The sequence below is a fragment of the Buteo buteo genome, chromosome 10 (genome assembly GCF_964188355.1).
Source record: "Buteo buteo chromosome 10, bButBut1.hap1.1, whole genome shotgun sequence".
NCBI classification, from domain to species: domain Eukaryota; kingdom Metazoa; phylum Chordata; class Aves; order Accipitriformes; family Accipitridae; genus Buteo; species Buteo buteo.
Window position 1 is genome coordinate 37,574,009 of NC_134180.1, and position 23,237 is coordinate 37,597,245.

The following is a 23,237-nucleotide window of genomic DNA, read 5'->3' on the forward strand; positions in this document are numbered from 1 at the left end:
AATAAACTCAGGACAAGGGAGTCGAATTCTCCCAAGGCCACTGACTGGTAATGTACGGAGGGGCCTTCCTGGGCTCCATCCACCCCTGCGCGACGGGGCCAGGCTTACTCTACGAACCACTACTGCAGTCTGGCAAGAGCAGAGAGCAGAAAGAGAAGCGAGATCATGGTCGTATTCCTTTTGCTGACCAACTTCTGCACTTGCGAGCGGAATGCTCCACGATTTTGGTCCTGTTTTTCCCGCTCCACGATTTTGGTCCCATTTTTCCCATTCTTTGTCTGATGAGATGGAAAGCTCTTCAGGGTGATTAATGCTTGTACAGCACATGGTACGACAGAGCACCCATCCTGACAAGGGCCGTTCAGCACTGCTGAATTACAAATAATGTTGAGTGCCTCCTACAGAGTAATTGCAGTGTCCAGTCACCAGCTCCTAGCTGCAGGGATGAGTACGGATTCTCAAACACTGACCCTTTCTGATTAAAAAAACCAAACAAACCAGCAAGGCTGGAGTTATGTCAAGGTGGGGATGGCACACAGACAGCTATTCCTGCTGCCCCCCGTTGACAGCCGGTGCTACGCAAGAACCAGCCTTCTCGCAGACAGGCCTGAACCCTGCCTCAGCCAGCAAAAGTGCGCTGAGCTGTGAAGCATTTCTTTATCTTTCTAACTCCAGGGGACTCAAAGGCCAACCATCATTTACAATGGCTGTTGTTTCTGTTCTACCAGGTTATTATATTGCCAACAGCAAGAGCTCAAGCACCACGTAGAGTTTATTTTGCAGTAAGCTACATTCTGCTGTGCTTCGTTTTGGGGGCACTCTGCATTGCATCAGTTTTCTTTGAATCTGCCACAAACAAAGGGAAAGATAAATTGTCTTAACTGATTAGTCCACCACTGCTGGTAGACCAAGTCACCTTAATGTGTGAGATAACAAGTAGCTATCTACCCCGTTTTAACACTTTTTAAAAATCACGGGACAACAGGTGACATGATGGTGGAGATGTTTGCCTCATTACTAAATAAGGACAGCTGTCCTGCATCAGGCGAGGGTTCTGTCTGCTCCACTTGCTGTCTTTGATGATGATTAAAAATGTATACAAAAGGCATAAGAAATCAGAGAACTGAACTTAAATATTTGTCAGTCCAACATTGGTTTAGCATCTGTGGCTGAATCTGGTTTGGTTTAGTTCACGTTCGGGCCAGTAACAATTTCTTAATCTGATTAGGAAATTATTTCAATGATGTTAATATCAGTATACAAACGTAGATAAACATGCTGAAGAATAACCTTTATGAGAATCATTATAATGAAAGCGAGCAGTTTAAGCAGTCAATAGTCAATTAAAGAGATTCCTCCCACCTAACACACAAAGTAATTTCAGATAATGCTGTACACATTAGCACAGTTAATATAAGGAAAAAAATTACTGATAAAACCAGATATGTTTTTCAGCCCTCTTAAAAACAGCATTTAGGATTTTGGGAGGCTACAGAAGAGGAGGACGGGGACAGCACTTTCCAAAGGCATGGTTAGCTTTTGTTTTGCTTTGCAGTGGGGTATGTTTCTCCAGGGTGAGCCAGACAACTGCATGGACAGGTCAGGAGCAGACCTGGGGATTCTTCAGCAGAACAGTTTCCTACTGATGGAGTCAGTTGCTATGGTAACTCTGTGTGTGTGTGTTTTGAAGTGTCCCATACGTAAAGGATTCAGATTCTAGATGCCAAGTTTGTATTTAAACAAACAGATTAATTTTGGGGGGAGAAAAACATTAGAAGTCCAAACAGGAGTGGGAGTTCCAGTAAAACTCTCTGTTTGCTCTTACATTGTTCTGGACAAATCTTCAACTACTAACAGTGTAATCACTCTTGCAAAATCTGTGGGCACACATGCATTCACAACGGTTTTGAGAGTCTGCAAGCCAGGAAATGAGTTTATTCACATTCATATTTTCAAAAGCAAATTAAATTCTGATGTGTAAAAAAGAGCCCATAACTGGTTTTGCAAACTAACCATGTCTTTGCTTTGCTAGTCCTACATGTAAAGAATTATTATTACAATAATAATAATGATGATGGGAAATTAGAGGGTTTAGTTTGATATTTGCTCATTATTTGTTTATGATGGCAGTGCCTCAAGGCTTCAGTCATGAATGAGACCCCTTTGTGCTCAGCATATGTAGAATTTACACTTGAAAGCTCTAAACCTGCAGGCCTTTGCAGACATGCTTATTTTTTTTTGCAATTGAAACATGAAAAAATAATCTGATTACTCTTAACTCTTTGGAACAGTGACCATCTTTTTGTTTATATCACACAGGTCCCTATCACAAAGCCATATTTTATATTCATCCATGAGCAGGGTTTCTATACCTTCCCTTCATTAAAAAAAAAAAAAACCCACCAAAAATAACAAACCCCTAACTAATAAATACACATTATCTAAGGTTTAACTATAATCAGCAATTTGATCAAGGTCACACTTTAAACTACAACAACGTATGCAGCATGTACTAGAACTCCAGTACACCCAGTTTAATAATATATTATGCACCCTCCAATTACTGCTTAAGAATTGAAGACAACATAAGATTTTATAAGTTGGGGATGATGGCAATTCCTTTGGGTCTGGTAAGAATCTCTACTCTTACAAGCTAAATGAATATTTACAGTGTGCCCACTGTAAAGGTCTCCACTGTTAACTGAATTAAATTTTAACAGGATTTACTTGCCACTATGAATTCTTTAAAAGATGACAATATAGTTAAATCTTAACACAGAAGCCCTGAAAAAAGATCATATGTGCTATAATATATAATGGAAAATAATAAATAAATGAGAAATTAGGAGGAGTTTATTTTGCTGTTCATTCTACAATTTTCATTGCAATCCCATCTTCCTCTCAGTTGAGCTGTTTTGCTTTTTCTATCCCATATCAATAACATAATGTCATTTCCCTACCTGGATAGAGAAGCCTGGTACATTTTTAAAGTGCATTTTACTCAAGTCTACAGTTCTGATATAGAAATTTTTTTTCATTGTTTAGTTGCAAAAAAAAAAAATCTTCTACAAAAATCAATGTTTGCATTCTGAAAATGACTACATGGTACTTCGAGAACTGGAGACAGAATTGTGTTTATGAAAACTTTTTCTCTTTTCATTCTGCTGAGGTAATAAAAGCTGTTCTCTCCAGACAAACTTTATCTTCCTTACATCCTTAGATATTGGCTTTACAGATACAGCAACACTACAAGAAGGTAGTATTCAGCACTAAGCAAGTAAAATAAGGACCTCAAATATATTATGCTTCTTAGCTGTGATACCATTATTAAAGAATTACTGCTGGAAGCACTTTTTATCATACAAATTAAAAGGAACACAGTATAAAGAAGCAGAAGAAAAAGAGTTAAAAGGAAAGCTTTGACATGTACCTAGCTGATCTGCCAGATGTTTCCCTTTCTCCACAGGAACAATTCTTTCATCCTCCATGTCACATTTGTTTCCAACCAGGATCACTTGTGCATTGTCCCAGGAGTAAGTCTTGATTTGTGTGGCCCTACAGCAGGTCAAAAAAGAGTGTTACTTCCCATCAGCCATGCCAAAATACAATTGTATGTTAAGTATGAAAACAAGTACCATTAATGACAGCATCAATATCTCGACCGTATATTGGTTAAAAGACAAATGACCAAGCTTACACATAAAGCATGAATGCAGATAATGTAATTTATAGCACCATTCTATTTTACTACTCCTTAACTTTGTGTGACAATACAGTTTCTTGTTAAGATTTTGCAAGTGTTTTAAAGACCATGAGACCCAGACAAAAAGCTGAATTGAATAATTTTTGAAGTCTAGGCACAAAAAAGCATTCTTCTAAAGTTTATTCTCCTGCAGCTGTAATCTGTCAGAGGAACAAAAATCAATTACACCTCTTAAGGATATTGTCCCCATACAGAAAGCCATACAATAGACACACACTTCATCCTAGATTTACCACTTCCTGTAAAATGCCTAACAATAATTCATAGCAGACAAAAAAGATGCTCATTTGCTGCAGCACATTTGCTGCAGAGTTTTAGTAACACCAGAAGAAATTGTGTTTTGAGAGTCAAACAGATGGAAGCATCAAGTCATCTTTGCTTGAACAGGAAAACTGGTTCATGGACACTGAAAATTACATAGAAACATGGAAACACTTGCCAAAGAGAAACAGAAATTTACCAAATTGGGAAGATATGGGATCAAGGTAAGGCTCTGTGAGCTAATATTTGAACCCAGCAGGATTAAGTGATACCTAAAGCAGGAAAGAGCAGATGCAATGACAGACGGCAAGTAGCAGACAAATGCTAACTTCAATGACAGAGGGATCAAGTGCATGGGAGCTTAAGCAGGAGCACTGGGATGAACTTAAAGCCTCTAAAGGTCTCTGGGGCTCATATGCTGAAAACTGGAGTGGAGCTAGCTGTGGATCCCAGGACTCTGACCTTACATTTGGCCTCTATAGTTTTTCTATGACAGAACAGAAGATTTTTCTTTCTATTTGTCCTGAGGGGCCGGTCCTTTCCCACCATCCTTGGTGAGGTGTCACGGAACCAGCAGCAGAACAGTATTAGCTTGGTAACACTCATTTTCATCCATTTTTTCAGACTGGCCCAACCTATTTTATCTTCACCAAGATAGCTTTATCTTTTAAGACTCCCTCCTTCCCAAAGGTAATTAGGTTGCCAGAAGCGATACAATCCTTCCCTCCTGCACCGTCCTCCAGTCCATAACTCACCTTCCCACTCTTTGTCCTTACTTGCCACCCCTCCATACAGGACACTGCAGTATCAGACAAACCTGCCATTTCCCAGGAGACCCAGGATTCCCCTGAGATTTTTACTTCTGTTTAGTTTGCTTGAACTCCCTTAACAATAAAGCACTTGATTCCTTCTCTTTTGAATTAGCAGCACCCTCCCTCTCTGATCTACTAATGATAATTTTTAATTAGTTTGAGTTGCTTACTTGCCTTTTCCATGGAAAGCAGACAGTCATGTTACTCCACAGATATCTATGAAAGAGGGGGTCATTTCACTGTGCAACTTGCCTTTAAGCAGCACCCTGTTTGGATTACACTGGAAAACATAAACCTAAATGAAGCCCATTGCACAAGCCCAGACCGATACTGCAACATGCAAAAATAATAAAGGACTTTGTGCAGTGAAACTTCTTATTCTTCTTAGTGTCCTCCTGGAAAGGCACTCACTCCAATCCAAATCCGGGCTCCTCCACTTTCACCCTTCTGAGTGCCTCCCTGTAGACAAGCCCTGTGAGAGCTAATATGAGTCTGTGATGAGTTTATGCAGTACTCTGGGGTTTCTCAAGGCTCATCACAGAAAGGGATGACCTCAGAAAACAACCAAAGCCCAGGAAAATGAAATCTCCCCAGTCTCCCTCTATAAGCAATAAAGAGAAAGAAAGTCTTTCCAGGTTCAATTTAAAACACCTATAACCAGACTTCTCTTCTGACTCCCATTCCTCTCTTGATTCATTTCAGCCCCTGGGGGGTCATATGGAGACACACTGCCAAATCTTAGCTATTTAAACAGAATTACTTAGAAAATGAAAAAGAAGAAAAAAGCACAAAGGATCTCCAACAGAACCTCATCCTTCTACTTGTTTTGTACAAGTTAGTGAAAAGCCTTTCTGGCAGAACACTACCATTTACACTTACTAGGAATAAAAACAAACAAACAAAAGTTATGAAGAAGAATGTCTAAAAGAAACCTGATCCCCATACAAAAAGAAAGGCAGCAAGTTTCCAGAAGCTTTTGGAAAAGTAAATAAAAAGGCTTGTGCAACTGAGATGTTTCAACAACTACCAGGGCAATCCAATATACACACTGGGAAAAATGTATTTCTGTGACACAGTAACAATGCTGTGACTTATTTGTGCTGAATTCCCCAAATTAATGATAAAGCATGGTTTTTATGCTTCGCACGTAGAAGAAAAATAGTCTCAGGTTCACGGTTACATGGATATATCAACAGCCTAATTTGGAGATCAGCCTTAAGGATAAATAAGGCCAACAATTTGTGAACCCAGCTGTCACTTAAATCTAAGTTAAATTTAACCAATTTTTTTCTTCCCTTCTATGAAATTGTCTAGATTGTCTAAAGCAGAGTTTCCATAATATTTTCTTTTTACTTTACAGTATCAAATGCTGAGTATATTCTAGTTTCAGTACAGTTTCAAATGAGGTATAAACCACTGATTTATCTACACGCAAAACTATCAAGCCAATGTCAAATAATAACTGTCAAAGGAGCCTACTAAAAAAAAAAATAAATCTAGAAACTGAGCTGAGAGCCATGAAAGCTCATTTAACCCTTTCACTCACCCTACAGGAAAGACATCTTATTATTCAGCCATAATCCTCATTCAGGAGAAAGAGTGCCTTTACTTGGTTTAGAAGTATTATTTCTGGAGTGACACAAAGCAAATCAGAATCCTCTTTAGGACATCCACCCATAAGAAGGGTGAGGTAAAAAGATCACCCAAAGAAGAAATCATATGGCAGACTGGAAGAGATATTCTCATTTCCCTTGTGGGCAGGTGAGACCAGGTCAGGAGGCTGTTAAAACAGTCACATGCCAATGAGCCAGAGATGAGAGGTAAAGTGCACCACACATACACGGGAGGCAGTTTTAGAGGGGATGTTGGAGCTTCGTGAAAAGGCTCAGAGAATAATAAGGCTAGTGAGCACAACCTGCTATGGCAATTTGCCGGCTAGAAGGAAGATATAAGCTCTAAGATGCTGAAGAGGTCTAGAAGGGAAAACATTTCTCTCTGATGGAGAGCTGACTTTGCACAAGGCTACCTTCCTATAATTTCAGTGTAATTATGAAAATGAATTTTGAGATCTATGCACACCCCTATGAGCTCAACAGAAGGTAAGAGTTTGTCATGGGCAAGAGCTTACTTGGAGTGCTAGGTCTCTGGTTCAGCTGTTTGTTCATGCTTTTGGCTTGTTTTCTGTAGGGAACTCTGCAGGAAGAGACAGTACAAGAGAAAGCAGTGAGATGGGCTGAGATTCATGTTGACAGCCTGCTTACACAGCATCTTAAAAAACCTGAATCACTAGACAGCAATGGGCAGGGCACCAGCAAGAAGGAACAAGCTTTAGACTGGAGAACGTCCTACTCTAAAAGACAGATTACTACTGTACACAACTTGACCCATTCCAAGGTTTTGTGAATGGGTACAATTTTAGGATCCAGGAATTATATTCAGGTGGGAAATTCTTACCAGCCAATGAGAATGGACTGGGATGGAAAGCAGCCAAAAGTAAGTGGAAGGGGCCTCACTTCGTATTTTATTTGCTAATTATTTTCTTGATGTATCCTTGTAAGCTTGATTGTATTTGCTTTATGAACCCAGTCCCATGATTACATGGCAGATGGCCTTACTCATCTTTTTATGCCAGGAAAACACTCAAATCCCATCCACATATGCTGTTTTAGAAATAACTGGGAAGGTTAACAGGTTCCTGACTGGATTTAATTCATATTAACTGAGTACTGCTGATTGATTCTCAACATCTGAAAGGGCAGCTGATCTGCTGCATCATGCTGCATTTATGACAAAATATTCAACTTAACAGTATTCTTTATTTACTGTAGCTGGACACTGAAAACCGCATCACTATCCAGCTAGGATAGCAGGACACACAAAAGAGAGAAAGGATGTGTAGGATTAATTGCTGTGATTTCTGGAAACTTGCAGGATATCAGAAGACCCGGGAGGAGCTTTGCTGTTAGCTTTTGCATATATTCTACGTATACGCCCCATTTAATTTCAGTGAGGGTTGAAGTATGGTCTTAGAACCAGCGTGATTTGTTGCAGCCTCACCTAAACCTCTGCAAGCAGAGAGGCAACTCACGTATCGGGCCACACACGTTCCTTGCAAGTTGCCCAGAGAGGTTGTGGATGCCTCCCCTCCGTGGAAGTGTTCAAGGCCAGGTTGGATGGGGCTTTGAGCAACCTGGTCTAGTGGAAGGTGTCCCTGTCCACGGCAGGGGGGTTGGAACTAGGTGATCTTTAAGGTCCCTTCCAACCCAAACCATTCTATCATTCTAAAAAGCAGCTTGCAACTTTGCCATTTCCTGGGAATCTAGGAGCAACACTACTGAGAATAACAGCTTCATTAGTGGAGAAGAGGTGGTTCAGGCACTTGTCCTCCCATCAGACTGTCTCACATTCCAAACCTTCTGGCTCCAGCCCTTTCACTCTTCTGGAGGTCCTCCCTCCTGGGCACAGCAGGGAGAGCAGGAAGGCTGTTCAAGCCATGGATGATGGATGAGACAAGGCAGAGCTGAGCAGCAAGGGCATGCTACTGACTTTGCAGCCTGTGCAGCTTCCCAATTGCTGCCACTCCATCCTCTCACCAGCACTGAACAGATGCACTGCAGGAGTGTTACGGCTCTGTTTTTATCGTTAGGCATGCTGCTGCTGTCTCTCACTTGACCTGAAGAATGGACTAGGCTCATGGACATAAAGACTCTGAGCTAAAGGAGTTCAAGTAGTAGACACCTTAATTTGCCACAGAGGGTATGGTTCCTGACTGAAGTCCAGATCCAGTGTAATGTTTTTTTGAAACATATCACCCAGCATGGTGGAAAAAAACAAACAAACAAACAAATCCTACCTACTTGCTATGCTAGCAAATGGCAGAGGGTGATATAGCAGCACAGCACCAGACAAGCTTTTGTTTCCATTTCTTGTCCCTTTGGAAGTTTAGAAAGCAATTTTGCAGACTGGGGAAAAAAAGTCTCTTAGCTGCATCGCCACTAGAGGACTCTGCTGGCACAGCGATGCTGCTTTGCTACAGTCCTCACCTCTCCCGTGGACAAGCTTCAAAAGGAAGGAAATGGGCTACCACAGGCCGATTTTATCTGCCACACTACGTCATTTGTGCTCAGAATCTTAAAACTGATGGTTGGAAAGATTCCTGACATACGTAGTAAAAAGCAACAGTGATGGTTCACCTCTGTCCTTTGGCTGATAAGGTGCTCTTAGCAAAGATACTCATGAGGTCCCTGTGGCACACGAAGACATGAAGTCAAATACACAAAGCCAGCCTTTCCTAATTCTTATGCTCTTGCACCATTGCCTTTGATGGAAGAGATGGTAGACTATCTCCAATACAAAGCTTCAGGTTAAACTTTACCTGTGCAAATGTTAAAATAGTAGCTCATAGTGGCAGCTCATAGATTGAGATTTGGTATTTTTTGGCTAAGTTAACACTGGTAAGTAAAACTTATTAGAGAGGAACCAACAGACAGACAGACAAACCGGTCATATATACCTTGTTTCATCAGGGAACCAAGCTGAAAATATTCATAGTTCAGTGAAAGATATTGCCCTAGATCACGTGCCTGCATGCCTATGGAAAAAATCCCTGTGCAGACATTTGCAGAAACAGCTTCATCTGAGGTTGGTGGAGGGTGTGCCACATGGAGGAACCTGGTTTTGGCAAAGCCTTTGGGTTTGTGTTTCTACCAAGGAAAAATTTATTCCTCTATCATTAGTTGCTGAAGAACAGCCCAGTGAAGCTGTTGCAGTTCCCTTTCTGCAGCATGGTGTCATGGTACTGGAGATGGGGTGAAAGTGGACACTACATCTTTAGATGCGATGATCATGACTGACTGCTTCAGTGGACAATGAGAACAAATAATGGGCAGACTTGAAAGAAGGCCAAATTACTAGAAACAACAAACCATGTTGTTGCAGCTTTGGAGTTGCAACCTAGATTAGGGGATCTAGAATATGTGTCCAGCAAAAAGCCAGACTGAGCTGGATGCTAAGAGCCAGTGCCATAGCCAGCATATGTCACATGCTCCTGGTAAGTCACTGAGATCATTGCAAATCAGTCTCTCAGACTTGGGAGATTACAGTAACCGCTGCACTGCCTTTCTTTGCACACTGACCATACCTATCTGCAGTATACAGCAACAGGGTAACAAGCAGAAATGACTGCAAGACATTTGAAAGGAACCACAGGGGTATTACTTCTGAGGATAAACACAGCCTTTCCTCTACCTTCCCATGCCCTGTATTTCCTACAAAATCTGGTGTTCCTTTGAGAGGATGCCATGCCAGAATGTGAACTCCAACTACAGGGTCCAGCCTTCTGCTTATCTGTGCTGTGCCTGTGGCCACCACCTCACAGCAGCAGCTCAGATGTTTTCACCCCAGGCACTGTGCTGGGTCCCTGCTGAAAAAACAGCTCCCATCAGCTACCACCGAGGGGGCTGCAGGCACTGCCCATGGCCACAGCAGTGACATGCGCTCCGGCTCTTCTGGGAAGACCACTACTCTTCCTGCCCTGTACATGTACTTGTCTGGAAGGCAAGAGAACAGGACGAAGGTCTGGGCCACAGCTCTGCTTCCAAAATCAGATCACAGTATGGAGTGAGACTGGACATTTCTTCCCAAGGAAGAAGGCAGATGGCACGAGCTACAATGGGAGCCTCCAGGTGGGGAAGGGGAATTGCGCACCAAAATGTCAGGGAGACGAGCCTGAGTACCAATGCAGCTTTGATAATGTCATGGAGTTTTTCAAGTGGCTGACCTGGTGCTTTCTTTTTTCACTGTAAACTAAAAATATTTCCAGGCTTTTTGTCATCAGAAAGTCCAGAAATAATTTTCTGGTGTTTCTGCATTTGTACCAAATTCAGTGGAGCCAGAGGAGCTCATAGCAGCCGAGAATCTGTTTCATACCTACTTTTAGGGCTAAGTCCCTATCCTTCCCATTTAATAGGTAACTCCTTCTCCCCCATCCCACCATTCCACACTGAGCACTGCCTTACAGAGTTGTTCAGGTGCTTTCTGTAGTGAGTGGTAACAGAGAGGCCCCTTCCAAGGGGTATGCTTACTTTCTGTCCTAGAACTTGCTCTTCTTCCTCTTATTACAACTACAACTAATTTAAACTTCACAAGTTTTAAATGGGTAAAGTTAGATTTTTAATTATCTCAAGTTAGACAAGGTGAATACTGTTCCATGTGTCTACACTTTTTCAGGCAGTTTGGAAAGATACAGCCTTATAAGATTTTAAATGAGATCTGACTCAACCAACCACTGGATTGTTTTAGCAGCATAGCCAGAAACCTCATAAGCCCAAATAATGCATTAAAGGATTAATTTCTTTACAATAAATTAGAAATTTTAAATGCAACAGCTGCTATAGTATGCTACTATATTTGAATTAAAGTGAAGCTGTAGGACTTTTTCTAAAGAGTGTTTAAAAAACAATTTATCCCAGAGTTTACATGAAGAACAAAGAATACAATGATGCAAAACAGCGTGGAGGGTGGGATGTCTAACATTCTCAACAAACAATTGTGAGGAGAGAATTGCCCAAAAAACGAACAAACCCAACAACAACAATATTTCATACCAGTCCTGCACTGCATTGAAGGAGTCTTCACTGGTGATATCGTACATGAGGACAAAGCCCATGGCTCCTCGGTAGTAGGCTGTAGTGATGGTCCTGTACCTTTCTTGTCCAGCTGTATCCTGGAACAGAAAGGATTATTTAGGCTTTAAGACTTTAGTTCTCAGAAACAGGAGTTGTAGTTAGGTCCTGTATCTAAAATAAGGCAACCACTTTTTGTTATTATACATTTTTAAATTCTCATTTGCTCCCAACTGAAATGAACTCTACTTGCATTTTAGCATTAATTAGGCTTTTGCATCAACTATGATTTGTTAAATGCATTTTGGCACATGTACTATTAAAAAAATACCAAAGATTTCAACCCTTTAATTGCTCTTCTCTGCCTCAGCCTCAATGCAATAATAAAATGTTAGCAGAGTTCACTGAAAGCTGACACTTCAAAGCAGAGGCAACAGAGAACAGTCCAGGACTGTACCAGGCAAAAGACGTTTATGTGTTGCAATTTAGTGTCACAGTCAGGAAAACATCCTTGAGATAGATACTGCAGGTGACTCGGTTCTTACCTGAGGTTAGAGACAACCATTAAAGACTTGATGCAACAAAAATTATTCTACAAAGTGAATTTAATGTGGAATATTCCAATCACGATGTCTGAGGTGCACATACTAATTCGAGGTTTACTAATCCTCTTCTGTTGGTTCAGTTTAATTCTTATTACTTATAGAGTGTTGTAGAACACCTCTACCTGCAGTTGTCATTTCTATGTTCAGCCTGGCAGCACAGAGGTTAAACTTTGGCATATACAACAGAAGAACTTCAAAATACTTGCGACAGCTGGAAAACATGTCAACTACCATCTGTTAGATGCCAACACCATTTATTCCTCACATTTTAGGTGCCTGCTCTTAAACTGAGGAACATTTCTACATCAGATCAGCAGTCCTGTAGCGAATCTGTTCCCTTTGGACCTGCCTTCTGAACCAAGGAGAGAAGTCACGTGCTTAATGTATCTCTCATTCAGGAGGTATCTATCATTTGAACAAACACATTTCATCCTCCTGTCCATCATTCCCATACATGCAGTTTTGGTTTTGCTGCATGCAAGAGACAGTGTTGGCCCTTCCAGAACACATGCTAGTCAGTCTATGAAAGGGGAAAACATCAATGATCGCCTGTTGTTTTGCACCAGAATATCACAGAGGCTCTCTGTAAGAGGAAAGCACTTGTAAATAAGCTCCCTGCGGCTTGCTTAAAAGGCTCTGCCTATTGCACTACCGTGAGACTATCCACAGCGGTAACACTGCTAGTTTCCTAATGGAGAGATTATGCGGCAGGAATCTTGCTGTTTCTCCACCAATCCTCTGGAAAAAGAAGGGATTTTTCCTTGAAACTTGTGCATTTATTTCAAGACAGGGTAGTCCATTGGCTGATCACAGTGAGGCATTGCACGCGGGCTGAGTAATAGTCCTGCTCCCTCCTGACAAGTACCACCAGAATGAGGTGGACTACACCTTGCAGCCTGACTGACCATTTCTTCTCCTGCCATTGATAAATCCATCACAGAGCACTCTCATATTCACTGAGACCACATTCTCGCTTAGCTGCTGAACAGCTAAACCAGCCGTGACAACTAGATCCCAACTATACTTCTTCAAGTGGGGCAGGTCTCAGCAGCAATAGTATTGTTCGGTTTATTCAGAGACATGGTAGTTGCTTTATTTCAGCGTGACTTCCTAAGGACATGAGGTTTATTAAATCATCAGTCTCCACACATGCATGTGTGTATGCTCATTACAACTATTCTGACTTGTGATCAGATTTGACTGAGGGGAAACGCTCTCAAAGGTACATTCTTACAAATGTCACAAAAATAGTTGGTAAGGTGAAGAAGAGAGACCTTAAGTATACCTTAGCTGGGGAAAAAAGCTTAAGTGCAATGCTTATCTTTTTCCAACACCAGAGGATCCACAGGAGAGAGGCTTTCTTCATGCCTCATTAGGAGAAAGACCTAAATCAGTATTAGTAAGTTCTCAGATCCTGCAACCAACAAAAAAAGAAACAAATCCATAGGAAGTCGGGGTTCTTCAGTTCTCATGCTCACAGCATTATTGGTTTATGCTTGCATTCCCAGGTTCTTCTATCTCATCTTCTATTTTCTACTCTGTGTTTAACTAGTGCTCATTTCGGCTTAGAGCATGAGGCTGTGACCAGACAGTAAGCAACTGCAAGACACATTGTCTAGCCACATGCAGAATAATTTGGAAAGAAATTAAATTTGACAATGGCTCAGAGCAAAGAGTTCGCTCTGAGGATGTACATCCAGGCTGTCCTGGGAAGCAGCCCCAAGGGACTCTGAGGGTGGCTTCCAAAACCTGCCCAGGTACCATCTTCAGTGCCTTGGCTCAGTGAGGAACTGGACTCAGCCCACAGAGTTCATCTATCTTAAAGGCAAACTATGCTATTGTCTGAAAGCTCTGAAATGTAGTAATTCTGGTTTGTTGATTTCAGTATTCTGCCTGCGAACCCCCTGCGTGTGGGGGTGGGCCCCCATTTATACGTTAGCGAGACAGGGACGTGGCTGCAGGAGGTTCAGAACCCCAAAGGGCTACATGCATTTGCTTAGTCATAACCTGTTCTCTGGTGGACAATGCACTTACCTCATGAGGAAGGTAATCTGCATATTCATTAGCATATATTTAGGTGTCTGCCTTCTCAGGTTATGGGGGGGGGGGGTGGGGGGGGGTGGGGGAGGCATCCTATATTTCATGGTATGTAAAGTTTATTCATAACCTTGCCCTGGTAGCCATGTGGTACAATGCAGAAATGTGATTCATCTCTATGTGAGTCACTGATGGATTCCTCTCTCTGTTTTACTGTACAGGTACAGAGCATGCCATCTCCCCTTAAAGGTTTTTAGTTGCATTTCTCCAAATCCATTTGAATCTTTGTAATATCACCCTGAAGTGATTTTTTTACCTCAGGTTATGTTAGCTTCTTAGACAGCTATAAAGTGGCTTAATTTTCTTGACTTATACCATGTTTTATGCTAGCTTCAGTGAACACCCCCCACCCCTCCCAGATACTTCAACACAAATAAAATAAAACAAACTGCAAAATCTGAGCTCAGTTTCTTCAGCATTTACAGTAGCTGCCCTTACATTAGTTTAAAACACCACAAACCTTAGGTAATTAGGCATTTCAGGTTTTTATGTGGAAGACGTTCATCTAATGAAGGAGAAAATAACTGATGCGGATTGCTTCCCCCCACCCCCCAAGTTGTTTGCAAGATTTCCAGGTAGACCACAAACTCATTAGAAAACAGGTAGATGAGGCACAGGCAGGGAGGGATCAGCAGAAACCCAGTATAGCTCTAATTAACAGTCTAGCCAAATGCCTAGGAAGAATAGGCTGTGCCTTCAGCCAGAAGCCTGTTTGGCTGTCCCTGATGAGGAATCAGAAAGCTTGGTTGTAACCAAGCACGGAAGAACCTCTCTGAGGTATATTTACACTAACGTGCTAACAACTCTGTTCTTTTGTAGCTTACATATGTGCCTGTCCTTGATACAGACAATTAAAAAACCCCACAAGACCATTAGTTGGTAGTTTGAAACAAAAAATTGAAGGTTTCACATTAATGAGCAATCAAAATTCAGTGTTTATCAGAGGAGAAAAAGACCTAAATGCATTTGCATTATGTGCAGATGCCCTCTACTCACAAGATCCATCACCTAAGCATTCACGATAGGAGCACAACCAGCTTTTCTTAAATTTAAATTTACTTGCCTGTCTCAGCAGAAACAGCAAGGTACTTACACAGGAAACATATTTGAGTTTTTAAATCACGACAGATGCTCTTTGCTGCAGGTCTGAAAAATCAGAATCCCTGATTCTGAGCCATCGATCGCTCTTCTAGTGAAGATTTCCAGCCACAAGTTCTTTGTTCCAAATAAAATGTCACTGAAACTTCTTATCTGTACCAGATTTAATCCTCTCAGCACCATGACTGTTCTAGCAGTGTATGTGACAAACAGCCTCTAAAGAAATAAACCTTTCGATTTTTTTAAAGGATTATGGTTTGATTTGGTTGGTTGGTTGGTTGTTTTTAAAAAGAAGAATAATACATAAGAATAAGAGTCACCTGTCATCCAGCTGGTTGGCAACAATTTAAAAATGCATGCACTTCGCATCATCCTTGCTTAGGCTGCTCAGAGTCAGAACAGAGGCTACATCAACCCCAATGACCAGCACCAACCACAGTTTCAGGGCTGCTTCAGCTGTGATGAAGGAGAGACCTCTTGTCTGTTGTTCAGCATCACATCATGACATCTATGCTATAGCTTTTTGCACCTTGTTTGGAGTTTGGTCAGCCTTGGAGACAGGATAATCAACATCACGGCGCCGTGGTTATAGGGGCAGCAAGTTGTTAGACATCAAAGTGTGAAGAAACATGACTCCCTGCAAACACAGCTCAGTTGTCAGCAAGACTGGCCACCTCAGCTCCTGTTCTCTACACGACAGATAATCTGAATAAGCAAGAATAAAGGCACATCCTGAAGGCAGAGGGCTGTTTGTCCTGCTACAGGCCAATCTGGGGCTCAGTAATACTCAATCCCTTTACATCTGAGACCTGTTTACTTTCCCTTCTGCACGGATGAGGAAATATTCATACTCACATGGGGCTATGCCAGTGTCTCACTGAGAGTGCCATTCTGCAATCCATAACCTCCATCCCGCCCCACTCTCTTCCCACCTCCAGGCAGATCTCTCAAACTATTCATGCAGCCTTCTCCACTGCTGCCCTGTTCTGCATTCCTCACTGGACCTAGCTAGCTGCTCAAAGCATCATTTTCTTATCTTTCTGGACTGTTGCAATGTGAAGTGTTAAATTTCTCATGACCTCTAGCAGTTCTAGTTGTTTTGGTCAATATTATTGATGTCTCCTGTGAGGTGGCTGGTATGTTCCCATCCCACTACTCTCACGTCAGGACGTGCATTTCAGACTGCACACTCTCTGGGGCTGAAATTTCCTTAGCCGTGCGTTTGCCCAGTGCTCAGTTGCAGAAGGGCTCTGCTCTGCAGTTGGAGCTCCGGGATGTTAAGACACACAGACATTTCCTTTGCAAAAGTAGATTTTTGAGTGGAAGCCACCAACAATCAGCTAAACAAAAGTCACCTTGAGAAAGACAAAGGGGTAAAAAAACAACCCACCAAGAATGACAAGGGTGAGTGAAGAGAGTGACCTTGGGCAGACTAGTACGTGTCATTAATAAGAGAATGCTAACATTGAGCTTACTGTTCCTCCTGGCAGCTAGAAATAGGAACAAACAGACAAGCAAGATGAGTCACTGGTTAAGACATGGAAAAGACGTGATGTCATGAAAAGCCTGTGAAGTTTCAATTGCTGCCAGGAGCAAAATAACACCTGGTTCCTTCAGAGCTCAGCTCTGATTAAAATGCTCCAGTTCAACAGATCGTATTAAGCATGGGTTTTTTTCTCTCTTGTTATTGAGTGCTCCCATTGCCCAAGAGTTACTGGAACCTACTCAGACACATTTAGCTACCTTGAGAGCCAGTTTCATTTAAGCAATATTAGCAATATGCAGCAAAACACTTCTGTTGTGAAAAAAAACCCAACACAACCCCCCTGTCTTTTTTGATAAAAGGCTTTATCCTCGCAAAGTGTTTTTTAAACATTTCCCCACTATGGATATCTTCACTTCAACTCTTTAGAGGTAGTAAAACCAGAAGCCTTGGATAATTTCAGTACCACCAGTTGTAAAAGCTTCACTTTTCCCATCCTATTTTGCTTACCCTGTACAGAAGCTCCTACCACCCTGTTTTCTCTAACATTCCCAGACTAACTGCTCTCACCAGGGAGATGGAAATTTTATGAAAAGAGAGTTTTAATACATGCAAAGCCCACAAGAACTCACCAGTATCTGGTCACTTATCAGAGGCCTCAGTCTTCCCCAACACACACACACTTTTGAAGTTGTCCCCTGTAACTCAGTGGCCGCGTGTCTCTTCAGGCGGGGCACTTCACTTACTTTTCTTTTTAAAGTACTTTTGCAAACTAAGCTGATGGACAAGGAGGAAAAGTTAGTGTATGTTGGCCTCATCCACCATTAAAACATTTCTGGTGGTTGGGAAGCCCCAGCTCTTTAACTTTGCTCAGCAACTCCACACCATATAAGACAAAAAGTGAATCACTAAAAATGCAGCAGGGTGTATTTGCTCAGCAGAATGTAATTTCCAAACTGGAATCAGGCCAAGGTACTGTGATTAACACTACTATTTATGACTACTAAGATGTTAAAAAAATTATTTCCCTTTTCCCAGGTGCCTTGAGATTGTAGTGAAGATCAGCAGTAGTTGCCCTTCCCGATCTGTCAAACAGTGAGGAGGACTGAAATAGGGCTGCTTGCTTATCAACATTATCTGCTCTTCTCGTCTTTTTGTAGGTTGAGTTTCTCTGTTAGAGTATTTAAAAGAGAGTAGCTGCAAAAGAGAAATCACATGAAGATGTACACACAAAGATAAAGTTCATTGTGCACATTTCTTAAATCTTGCAGAATTGAAAAGCCTTATTTTTCATGACTTAGAATTAATATGAAGATCGGTCTGATATTTATTCTTCCTGATCCAGTTACCTTGATAGAAAAATAAAGAAATGGCAGTAATAAAAATACATGGCATCCACACCACATGCCTACTTTCAACTTCCACTTCTCTAGCTGCAGATAAACAGCAAAGTTCAAGAGGTATGATGCATTTGAAAGGCCATCCACTGTGGGCAAGTGATAAAACCATCACTGCTATGATAAAAAGATATTTAAGAAAATTTTAAGAGGCTGAGATCCTAGAATAAGAAGCATTTTAGGCACGGAATGCATTATTATATAAGACTATTTTGCCAGTTTTGCTAGATGTTCTGAGATCCACATATATCCTTTAATTCTGTTAATCAATCACTGTAAGAACAGCTGTACAATGCACTGACGTCTGAGCAATGTTAGCCACAATAAGGATTATTAATTAGCTGGGGTTGTTGAGAAGCAGATAAATTAATCACAGCCAAAGTACTTCAGAAGCAGCACTACACTACTGTGAATGAGCAAGCGTGGACATCCTAAATAGTCCTGCAGTGCAGTGGATAGATGTGCTACAGTCCAGCTACCACTGCCTGGGTCCTAACAGCAGTCTGCTAACCCATAGAGATGTACAGCAGAAAGGAAAATCTCAATACGTTATGAATCAGCTACCAAAAGAACAAATGCAAAACCTGTGAGGAGCAAGTTAAATGATCTGCGGTGCAAATCAGTCTAAATTCAGTAGCCTGGTTCTTTGATCTGGAAAGGAACAAGGACAGGTGAAGGGAATTAGCATTATAGTGCTATCGGCCTCCCTCCCCCGCAAAGGCACGCAAGCAGAAGAGCAAATCCCAGCTCCGAGAGCAGCAGAACAAGACCCAGACTTCCTGGAGCCTATTTCTAGGTGATCAAATGTCATGGTAACCAGCAAGAGAGCGAGAGGGGCTGCTCAGGTCCGTGCGGAGCAGGCTCTGCGCAAGGCTGGGCAGCAGGTGGTGGTACCCAGGGCCCTGACTGCGGCTGCAGGACTCTTGGCAAGACCTTCGGTTAACTCCTTTACAAAGCAAATAGTTACGTCCGAAGGTGTTTATGAAGCTCAGTGACTTTGTGCCTGGAAGACCTGTTCGTACCCCTAATTGTAAGAAAACTTAGTATTCTGCTACAAGCATCACTGCCAGGGCTTGTTCTCATCAAGGGAAGATTTCCGCTTTTTCAGTAGCAGATTAGGGCTAAATCTGAGCCTCGTACTTCATAAGAACCCCCTAGAGATATTATGTCAAGGGGCTCAATTCTAAGACAAAGTGCTCAGAAATTCAGGGAAGGTGTTTATGATATTTCTAAGATTAAAATACTAAATCAAATTACAACCATGAGGCAAGAACACGTGCTTTAATTTGGAAGGGCAGCAGCAAGACAAAAAGAAAATAACCAAACATAATTTATATTAAGAACCACACCAATTAAAAAAAAAACCCTTAATGTGTAATTTTTCAAGATTTGGTGGAAATTAAGAGTTGATCAGGCAATTTCCAATTTATTATCTCCCAATTTAGGGAAAAAGTCCTGCTGCTGAATTCAGGTGAGCATTAAACAAAAATATAAAGACATTTAAGGTTCTAGCACTCAAGAAGGTAGAATGAAAGCTTAAAGACAACAAAACCCAAGGCCAATCTGAAAGTCATAAATCAGAAGGTAAATAAAAAGGAAAAGAAAAAGGTATATATCTCACTTCAGTAGAGTTTGAAATACATTTTCTAGATGCTGGAATTAGCAATAGCATAGATTTGTTTATCTCCTAAGTTTATATTTGATAGAAATGTGCATATACTTTGAAAAGCAATGCAGTAAGTAAATCTGATACAGTTTTTCATTGGTGACATGAAGGGGGGTTTGTTTAAATTCACAAAAATGTAAAAAACAATCAAATGGAATTTGAAACTTTCCAAGTAAACCCACATCTCTGCTGAGAATAGAAAGGAAGACTTTCAGCTAAAGGACAGCTATTTTAGAGTAGTCGTAAGCATCTTAAAATAGAGGCTTAGAATTGAAGTTCTTTGTCAACCACAACAGTACACGCATGATGATGCTCAGTAACAGCGCAAGACAAAGAAAATAAGCTGCTACCAATTACCGTAATATTTTCTAGTATAACCACACAGCCCAGATGTTAAACTAGAAATTTCATTGTGCAGCAGCTGCAGATGGCTCTACTGCAGTCGTGAGGCAGTTCAGTAAGCAGCTGTGAGGTCCCTTTGGGGCTGTTGTGTTTACAGTGCCTATGGGTTTCTTGGTGTGAGGTCCTTTTGCACACTGTTGTTTAAGTTTACCCACCTCTGTGGTGATGCTGTGTCCTCCTTTCCATTTGGAAAGAGGGTCGTGAGCAAATACTTCTTGACATACGTGTGAGATGTTTTGGTATTTTTACTGGGTACTAATCACTTCATCACCACGACACCTCCCTGCTCTGTCTAGGCCATGTACTGCTTCCTAGCCTTTGGCCAGTGGACACACTGAGTGCCTGAGTGGCTCAAATCTTACTGATGAAAAGCACATCTTTGTATTTACCTTTTTAGAAAGACAGAGGAAAACCACAGCAGCTTTCCCAGCTCAAGAAAACGTGTTGTTGGCATCATAAAAAAGGAAGGACATATGACTAATTTATCTGACATTCAAACAAACTTCTAACCCAGTTCCAATCCTCACCCAGCCAGTCCCTACCTATCAAGAACTGCTTCTCCCTGCTCTAAGATCAAGTGGAGCTACAATCAGATTTTCCCTACCACCATTACCTACTTCAGATGTTCCAATTACTTCCTTCATCAGCTATTTAGAAAACTGACTTCTGGCAGCTCTTCTTGGCAGGAATCACTTTGCATTTCTTCTAAATTAAAGATATTGCACCTAAGCTCATTTTAGGAGCAAACCAAGCCAAAATCCATTTTTCTAGTCCTTTTTTCAAGGTCAAATGGTTTTGCCAAGGAACCCAGCAAACAGAGGAGAGGAACCCCTATTTAAAGGCGGGGGGGAACCAAAGGAAAAAAAAAATCTTTGAAGACCTGGCTCATTGAAAAAGACCCCAAGAAGCCAGAATACATTTCAAACAGATTTAGGAAGCGGAGTACAGCTGGGTCAATTGCAGCATGTTCTGCAGCAGGTCCACAACTCTAATAACTAATGAGAATATCATGTCAGCATTACACATGATCAGGATTTCAGTGAGAAAAATCCTGGCCAAAATTGAGGTTGGATAGATGCTGCTTGGCCCACCTTACATTGCCTTTGAGTATAATCAGCTGGAAAATGAGCATTTATGGATGTTCGTACCAGTGTGAACCTCATGCAGTTGAGGTCAACCAATATAAAGAATGAACATTGACAAGAAAAATACTGGTGGAGAACTCTATCATATTTCTAATGATTTATTAAGTGATATGAGGCATAAAAGCAACAGATCATTTCAAACCCAACTTGCTGCTAGGCTAATATGTGCACATGTACGCAAGTGGTAAGGATTCTACTTATCTATCATCCTAGCAGGAAAAATGTTAGCTACAGAGAAGGCTTGCCACAGCAGCTTTGTTTACACTTTTCACAGGATTTGAGCGAGCTTCTACTGAAGGCAACAGAATTACTTTTATCAGGGGCAGATCTATGGGGCAGAGAAGACTGTGCTACAGGGACTGCCAGTGTCCCACACGGTGCACTCACCTGCTTTTCTGACGGAGAACAGCTATGTTGCTGCACACCTCCAGGTTCATCTGTCCCCAGCCATTCACACCAGTGGGACCTTGGTCAGGCTCTCAAGCACAGCTTACTGCCTGTATTTACCAGGACCATTCAAGTTCAGCCCAGATTTGGGGAGAGGCCACATGGCGATTGAACTCTGATATAAAATAAGCCCTGAAGAACTGTAAGGTCCTGTCTGCATCCAGTGACCTCAGTGAAGAATCCTGCATACACAGAGGTCCTGACTTCTCTCCCATGAGACTAAGCTTGTAGATAAGAGGAAAAGAAGCATTTTCCATGTGATCTGTTTCTCAAAAGACAGACCTCAGCCCTAGGAAAGAAAGCTGTAAAAAGAGCTGTTAATGAGAACTCCAGACTGTCTTATTTAAAGCGAATGAAAATCCTATGTGCAACAGTGACAGCATGAGATCTTATTTGTACAGAACACTAAATGCATGTGATGCTTTACAGATCAACAAAAATATGGGGGCATCATTCTTTGTTATATTCAACCAATTCTACATTAATATAGCTTCATAAAATAGGGAAACTGCACAGCATCACCCCAAGCAAGCAAAGGTCTATCAAATCTGTAATTGAAGTAATCATAGTATAAGGCACAATGCAAGCACAAGTTCATGCATAAGCATTATGCTGCTTCTTAAATCACCCAGACTGTCTACCAGCAGAAAATTGACAACAGACTCTCTGGACCACCAGCTCAGTTCAGCGAAGGGCAATTCTGCACTCCATTACCATCACATTTCTAGAAATGCTACCCAGCTTAGAAATGAATTTGTCCTGTTACATTGGGGAAAACGCATACTGAAATATTTATCAAATGAAACCAGCTTCCTTAGCAAGAACTAACCTCTGAGCAGATTGAGCTCCTCTGCTTTCATGTGTAGTCATGTGATTTGTCTGGAGAAGGTGGAACAAGTTGATGTTTTGAGGAATAAAAGTTATTTACTATGACAGAGACAAAAAGAAGGCTCTCTTAGGACTCATTCTTGGTCCCACTCCAGTCCAAATCACTCCCCTTGACCAAATGGGTGCAAAAGCAAACTTTGGAGCAAAGCATAGGGTATAACGAGCAGAATTAGATCTGCCAATGCGCTAAAGACATTTTAACACTAAGGGGACATGACCTCAGCAACAGCGTAACTGCTTCAAAACATTATGAAACTACATTTAAATGAACTGCACTTTCTGCCTGCTGCTATTCTGTCTTACTCCAGCATCAAAGAATTATCATGTGGCCCAATTTTGGAGGCTCTAGAGCAGCAGGGGAAGCTTTGGTGTTGGCTGTCTGGACCTTACCCTAATGCTTTATACCAAGATTCAGGCAGCGACAGTATCTGGCCTTTCAGCAGAACAGAATGATTTCTGGTCTTGCAGGAAACAGTTTTCCTTTCACTGGTATACTCATACCACAGTCACCATTCTCAGAAGAACAGAGTCCAGAGAACAAAATGTATCC

At 41.5% G+C, this 23,237-nt stretch overlaps 1 protein-coding gene across 3 annotated transcripts in view; it reads right to left on the bottom strand.

Moving 5' to 3' along the window:
* The window catches only part of RAB3B (RAB3B, member RAS oncogene family), a 59,974-nt gene that overhangs the window by 2,435 nt on the left and 34,302 nt on the right, over positions 1-23,237 (bottom strand). For all 3 annotated transcript variants that reach the window (XM_075037095.1, XM_075037093.1, XM_075037094.1), the window contains 2 exons: positions 11,442-11,560; positions 3,431-3,555 (listed from right to left, as the gene is read on the bottom strand). In XM_075037095.1, the coding sequence (XP_074893196.1) occupies positions 3,431-3,555; positions 11,442-11,560 (244 nt within the window). The remainder of the gene's footprint in view (positions 1-3,430; positions 3,556-11,441; positions 11,561-23,237) is intronic.